This window comes from Oryx dammah, unplaced genomic scaffold (genome assembly GCF_014754425.2).
Source record: "Oryx dammah isolate SB20612 unplaced genomic scaffold, SCBI_Odam_1.1 HiC_scaffold_18, whole genome shotgun sequence".
Classification (NCBI taxonomy): domain Eukaryota; kingdom Metazoa; phylum Chordata; class Mammalia; order Artiodactyla; family Bovidae; genus Oryx; species Oryx dammah.
Window position 1 is genome coordinate 105657440 of NW_024070202.1, and position 7580 is coordinate 105665019.

Sequence of the window (7580 nt, forward strand, 5' to 3'; positions counted from 1 at the left end):
GACCCTAAGACTGATTTTTCTCTCCACGAGAGATTGGAACACTTAGGAGGTAGCTGGCTCACTCATATTCTGAACTTGTTATAGGCTCACAGCTTCTCTGTTTCACAACAGTTTGTATCTTATAGAAGATAAGTCCTGGACAGGAGTCAGAAAATCCACATCCTGAACGCTGTGTCCTGATTTGCAATGTTTTCTATTTGTCTCTGCTGTTATTGCCCCTCCTAAAGAATCTGCCTGTCAATTCAGGAGACATGGGGTCGATCCCTGGATTGGGAAAATCCCCTGGAGAAGGAAATGGCAACCCACTCAATATTCTTGCTGGAAAATCCCATGGACAGAGGAGCCTGGCAGGCTGCAGTCCAAGGGATTGCAAGAGTCAGATACGACTTCGCAACTAAGCAACAGCAACAAAAAAACCCTGTGTCCAGCTCTGCATTCTTCAACCTCAGGTTGCAAGATGCTCTCCTGAACCAAGTAAACACTGGACCAGGGAGTGGGCACTACTGATTCCCTAAAACTAAGAAAGTTTCACTATCATAATATTTCCAAGTAGCCAGTCATATGTTTCTCTCTGTCTCTTGACAGACTCTCAAGTTTGGGGAGTTGAGGAATGTATTTCTGTGCCAACAGCCAAGACATGGAGCTAATGTGTTCCATTTCCTCTGCAAACAGAATCTTACTACTCTCCATACCCCCAAGAACTGGGTCATTTTCCAGAGTCTCATCCTCACCACCAGAAAGAGTTCATTTATGAGTATTGGTTGCCTTAGTACAAGGAGAGTCAAGTGTTAACCATCAAAGAGCCTTTTAGAGCTTTGCTAGGGGTTGAAGAGGATTAGAATGAACTAAGAGTGCTTTATTGCAGTTCTTCAAAGAAGGTTGAAGCCCTCATTTTTCACTGCACAACCCACACCAGGGCCTGCCGGATTAAGGCAATTCTGAGGAGTTGGACACGACTGAGCGACTGAACTGCCTGAGGTTCATCACAGAGGTAAGATGGCTTCCCTGGTGTCTCAGACAGTAAAGAAACTGCCTGCAATGCAGGACACCCAGATTCAATCCTTGGAGAAGGAAATGACAACCCACTCTAGTATTCTCGCCTGGAGAATTTCATAGACAGAGGAGCTTAGCAGGCTATAGTCCACGGGGTCGCAAAGAGTCAGACACGACTGAATGACTAACATTTCCTCTTTCTCTTTATGATGTAAGATGGAGCCCCTTCTTGGAAAAGCTGCAGACGTGCAGAGGCCCTGTGCTACGTGCTGGGGATTATGCAGCATAGGGGCACTGGTCTCTAGCTTTTGCTGGGAATAAAATCTTCCCAAGCCAGTCTCTTTCCAAGGCTTCCATTTATGCTCCTTAGAGATGAGCATGGTGGCCAAGTACAAAGGCTTTGGGAGGAATCTGTGGCAAAGCTCTAACCTGGCAAGGATTTATTTTGATTTTCTATATCCAAGTGATAGGGAATGCCAGTAAGAGGCATGTTGAAGGTCTTGATGTGTAAAGAGTAATTTACTGATGTCTGGAATTTGTGGTGCGGGTACCACAAATTCAAGCAGAAACGTTCAATGGACCATTGACATATGACACACCAGAGAAGGCCAGAGGGGTGGGAACACCAGGGCTGGGAGAGGCGACAGCTGGGGAAGGTGCTGGGGGGTGGCGGGGTCTGTGAATGAGCCAATACACCCTGGAAGAGTTAGGACCTGTTCAGTCGGTCTTTTGCAGAGAATGAACGTTTCCCTTTGGAAGGAGGGCCCCTGAGCAGGGTCAAAGTGTAGTGACCCTGCCAGGTCCCTCTCCGCCTTGCAGAGGACTCAGAAGCCCCGCCCTTCTGCTCACACTCACAAGAGCTCCATCTGGGCGAAGCCCCCTCCTGCTGGCATTGTCATGGCCACCAAGCTCCTCTTCTGTGTGGCCCTGTGTCTCCTGGGAGTAGGTAAGTCCCCAGAAATAATCTTCATTCTTGGATATTTTCCATTATGATTCCAATCATGCTTCTTATTCTGTCCCCAAACTCTGTCCTTCTCCACAGGGCCCACGGATGCTGGAGTCACCCAGACCCCTAGGCATGAGGTGACAGAAAAGGGACAGGCAGTCACTCTGAGTTGTGAGCCGATTAAAAGCCACGCTGCTCTTTTTTGGTACAGACAGACCTCGGTGCGGGGACTGGAGCTGCTGATATATTTCAACAACCAATCTCCTATCGACAAGTCAGGGATGCCAAAGGACCGATTCTTAGCTAACATGCCTAACGCATCGTTCTCCACTCTGAAAATCCAGCCCACAGATCCTGGGGACTCAGCCACATACCTCTGTGCCAGCAGCAAAGACACAGTGCTGCAGAGTCGCCCTGTCCCGAGCAGAAAACCTCTGCTTCCCCTTCCGGCTCAGCCCCCAGCGTCATCAGCTGTCTTCCTAGGCTCCTCCCCTAGCAGCCCAGCGGTTCAGCCTTCTAGTGGCCCTAGGGAAGGCAAGAATAGAATGAAACAACCCATCACATTAGGAGACATTTGGGGGGAAGGCAGGAGAGGGCTTGGTTTCTGGCATTTCTCACAACTTTTTCACAGAGGCTGACAGTTCACTTGTTGCGGTCATTGTTCAGGCACTCAGTCCCGTCTGACTCTTTGCGACCCCATGGATTGTAGCACTCCAGGCTTCCCCGTCCCTCACCATCTCCCGGAGCCTGCTCAAACTCATGTCCATTGAGCTGGTGATGCCATCCAACCATCTCGTCCTCTGTCATCCCCTTCTCCTCCTCCTGACAGTCCATGGCTAAGGGTAAATGTCACCCACTGGGCCTTCAAGTGATTATATAACCAGCAGATAAACTCAGTTTGAAAGGGCTTCTACAGAATACTTGACTGGTGATCCTCGAAAGGGCCTCCCAGGTGGTTCTAGTGGTAAAGAACCTGCTGGCCAGTGCAGAAGACCTAAGAGTCGTGGGTTCGATCCCTGCGTTGGGAAGATCCCCTGGAGAAGGGCATGGCAATCCACTCTGGTATTGTTGCTTGGAGAATCCCACGGACAGAGGGGCCTGATGGGCTACAGTCCATAGGGCTGCACAGCGCTGGACACGACTGAAGGGACTGAACATGCACGCATGATTCTCAAAAGTGTCAAAATCATTCAAAACAAGAAAAGACTGAGAAACTCTCATGGCTTGAAGAAATCTAAGGAGACAGGTCATCTAAATGTTCTCCGGTGTCCTGGATTAGATCCTGGAACAGAACAGTAGAAAAAAGAAGGAAATCGGAGTTTAGCCTGTAGCTGACTTGAGCATATTTTAAATCCTTGGTTCTGAGCAAAGAATCATGCTCATGCATGACGTTTACAACAGGGCAAGCTGGATGAAAGGCAGAGAGGAACCATAGTATCTTTACAACTCGTGGGAAATAAGTTCTCCAGTGTTGGGTCTCCAGAGTCCCTGCTAAACCAACAAGGGATGTTGCTGTTAACTGTCCTTGTTCCCCAGGCTCAGAGCACTCAGACAGATCCAGGCTCAGCTGCTGCTTCTTGGTCTCCGCTCCAGTGCTTCCTGAACATCAGGCAGGGTGATGTAGGCTGAGCAGAAGCCTGCAGTGCAGAAGTCCACCACCAGGGCTGGCCCACCGCTTCTTTGAGGCTCCCCTTCTGTCTCCTCTGCACACCACCGCCACGCACACTGGGGTCACTGACTCCGCCATCGCTAGCTGCTGCGAGCTGACAAACACTGAAGCTTAACAGTGAAGAGAATCTGTTGCAGATTTATATACAAAGGGCTCAAGTTGATTCATTTAGTATTATGGGGAAATGACACCCGTAAAAACTTCCCAAATGATCAGCAGAACATTTTGTATTGTGTGGCAGGCTGAATAATGACCTCCGGCCCACCCCACCGTCCCAAAGATGCCCATATATTCATTCCTGGGACCTGTGGATATTGCCTTAGATGGCAAAAATGGACTTTATAGATGTGATTCAGTTAAGACTTTGAGAAGGGGCATTTATCTGGGATTATCCAGCTGGGCCTTAGTGAGACCATGTGTATCTTTATCAGAGGGAGACAGAGGAGAATTGATACAAATAGAAGAGGAAGAAGCAAGGTAACCACAAAGGCAAAGGTTGAACCCATACAAGGTCAATACCTAGTTAAATGCATAAACAGGCCCGTTTTTTTGGTGTCAGATCACCCCTCAGAGGCAGCCTTCTTTGAGGAAAAATAAGCGTGTTCTTTCTTCTGTGCTTCAGTTTCCCTAGAGGGAGCCACTGAGACTGTGGACGCCTGCTCACAGGGTGACGTCAGTGCCAGCCCACACCGTACGGGGCCGCCGGGACATGGATCTGCTTTCATTTCTGCTCCTACACACAAGTCCCCTCATCTGGGAAAGCTCTCGTTTTCATCTGGATCCTGCCATGGTCTCCAGTCTTCTCCGCTTAGCGTCGCTGTGTCTCCTGGGAGCAAGTGAGTTCTTAGAAACGCGAACACCTCCCTGGGCGCTCTTCCTGCCTATTCCTGTCACGTATGTTCTTGTCTTCTCCCACAGGGTACATATCAGCTGAAGTCGCCCAGTCCCCCAGCCACAGGGTCATAGAGAAGAAACAGGCTGTGAATCTGAGTTGTGACCCTATTTCTGGACATAATTCTCTTTTTTGGTACTACCATGCTGCGGGGAAAGAGATAAAGCTTCTGATTTACTTCCTAAGAGAGTCTGTGCAGGACAACTCAGGGATGCCCAAAGGCCGATTCACAGCAGAAAGGACGGAAGGGACGTCTTCCACGCTGAGCATCCACTCTGCAGAGCTGGGTGACTCGGGGGTTTATTTCTGTGCCAGCAGCCAAGACACAGTGCTTCAGAGTTCTGTCCTTGCTGTGCAAAACCACATTCTATCTGCTCCTCTCAAGTCAGGCAGCCCTGAACAGAAGAAGTCTTTCCCTGTGCCGCCTCCCCAAGGAAGAGAGGAGAGGAAGAAGTGGAATTAGCCGTTGAAACTCAAGAGTATTTTTTAAAATTTAACTGAGGATGTCTGTGACTTGGGAGACTCCTGGGTCTCCTCACACAGAACTCAGTCTATGCAAATCTATTTGTTTTAATTTAGCTTATTGGAGTATATATGCTGTGCAATGTTGTGTTAATTTCTACTGAACAGCAGTGACTCAGTTACACACACACACACACACACATATATACATTTTTTTCATGTTCTTTCCATTATGCTTCATCACAGGGTATTTAATAAAGTTCCCTGTGCTGTACAGTAGGGTCTTTTTGTCTATCCATTCTATACATACTAGTTTGCATCTGCTAGTCCCAAACTCCCAATCCATATGCAAATCTACGTGTGTGTGTGTGTGTCTTATCCTGATGTAAAGCACAGTGGGTTTCTTGCCTACCTTGGCACTCTGATCTAAAAGGAATTGTGATGCTGATTGTAGCCACATGTTTATATTCCTTATTACATCACAAACAAGTGTCCCTGATAGAGATAAAAATCATCACTCAAGATACATTTACTCTTTTAGTTTGCTCCCTGATATTGGAGATGATAAGTTTAAGTTACATTTGTCTAGCACACATCCATTATCCAATACTTAAGAAAACATCATCTTTGAGTGGAATAACCAGGTCAGTTATCATCAAGATAATTTTCCTTTATCTATAGAGTCTGATTTTTCCAACATAAAAAGCACGGGCTAGTGCTAAACGCTAATGGGTGTCACCCATCCCGACCATTTGTGAGGTCGGGTCCAGTGGCTGCACTGGGGCTCTGCATCTTGGTGAGGCTGAGTCACTGGCGTGGCAGCCTGACGCTTCCAGATGCAGTCAGAGCGGAATGAGGGACTGGATACATCTCTAAGCCCTGATGTGTCTCACCCTCACCCTTCGCCCAGGCTTGCTCAGACCAGGGTAGGAAGGCTGCTTCTAGGCACATTTCTACTGGCCATAAGGAGGCACTCTGTTGTCACTGACGGCTAAAAGGTGTAGATAATTTCTTTGATGCTCTCTGAAAAGTGGTCATAAATAGAGGGATTCCAGGACCTGATTTCTGCATGGTGAGGAGAGGATAGTTTGCAAACATCAGACACCCATCTGTGATGTGGAGGGCAAAACACAAAGACGTTATCTCAACAAGACTTTAGCAAAAGCTATTCATGTGTTGGGGGCTTCCCAGTTTGCTGCTGGTAAAGAACCTACCTGCCAGTGCAGGACACGCAAGTGGTGCAGCATCGATCCCTGGGTTGGGAAGATCCCCTGGAGAAGGAAATGGCTACCCATGCCAGTACTCTTGCCTGGAGAATCCCATGGACAGAAGAGCCTGGTGAGCTAGAGTCCATGAGGTCGCAAAGACTCCAACATGACTGAGAGACTTAGCACAGCTCACACATTCACGTGCTGAGGAACCTCTGAACTATCTTATAGGAAAAAAGAAATGAGGAGTGAGAGGGAGAGGCCAGGATGAAATGGGGCAGATGCAGGAACAGGGGCAGATAAGGGAACATCACCTCTACTTTATACCGGATCCAGCCAAGCCCAGATGTCCCTGTCAAGCAGGAAGCTGTGTCCATTATCAGTGAGGCCGTCCTTGTGCAGGTGACATTGACGTCACAGGCAGACCTGCCTGTCAGTCTCTCAACCCAGAGTCCAGAGTCTGGAACGGAGGTCTCCTTCCTGTCCCAGACCTGCCATGGAGCCCAGGCTTCTCCTCTGTGTGGCCCTGTGTCTCCTGGGAGCAGGTAAGTCCTGGTCAGGAAGGACATCTCTAACTAAAGCTTGTCCCCAGTTCTGTGCCTTTCGTCTACGGCAACAACATGACGCTCCTGCACTCTGCCTCTAAATCTTCCTCCTCCTCCACAGGTCACATGGGAGCCATGGTCATTCAGAACCCAAGATACCTGGTTACCGGGCTGGGAAAACCAGTGACCCTGAGCTGTTCTCAGAATATGAAGCATGATACCATGTACTGGTACCAACAGAAGCCAAGCCAAGCACCAAAACTGCTGTTGTACTACTATGATAAAGAAATCACCAAGGAAAAAAACACCTCTGAAAACTTCCAGTCCAGCCGGCCTAACACTTCTTTCTGTTCTCTTGACATCCGCTCGGCAGGCCTGGGGGACTCAGCCGTGTATCTCTGTGCCAGCAGCAGAGACACAGAGCTGAAGCCTTCCCTGCCCTCTGTTCATAAACCTGTGTTTCCCAGAGCCAAGAGTCCCCTCTAGACCTGCCTCCCCTCTGGCAACCACGAGAGGAAGTGGTATAAGGCTGTCATTATCTCCTCCGTAGATAGAAGTTGGATCTAAACCTACAAAAACCATTAACAGTTATGCCAGGAGTGGAAAAGCGGTTACTCTTACCCGACATTCAGTTGGTGGTAATTTCCCTGGATCATCCCTTCTGTTCTCTTCAGTAGAGTAATAGAATCTTTTTTTCTTAGTTGTTTCTTTTAAAGTCTGAGTGGTTGACTCAGAAACATGTTTAAGGACAGACCCAGGCAAAACATAGCACTGCTCCCCTGAATTCTCGCCATTAGAGGAAACTGCCCTCATAAGCGTGTGAATGCAGTCTCACTGTTTTCTTATCAAGGAGGGAAAATTGATG

At 48.4% G+C, this 7580-nt stretch overlaps 2 gene segments (V, D, J or C); both read left to right on the forward strand.

The window, feature by feature from the left end:
* Positions 1 to 1861: 1861 nt before the first annotated feature.
* LOC120877562 lies at positions 1862 to 3263 on the forward strand. The segment is given in 3 exon segments: positions 1862 to 1939; positions 2036 to 2337; positions 3219 to 3263. Coding segments are annotated over 3 exon segments (396 nt in total).
* Positions 3264 to 6591: 3328 nt separating this feature from the next.
* LOC120877563 lies at positions 6592 to 7201 on the forward strand. The segment is given in 2 exon segments: positions 6592 to 6715; positions 6837 to 7201. Coding segments are annotated over 2 exon segments (414 nt in total).
* Positions 7202 to 7580: the final 379 nt, after the last annotated feature.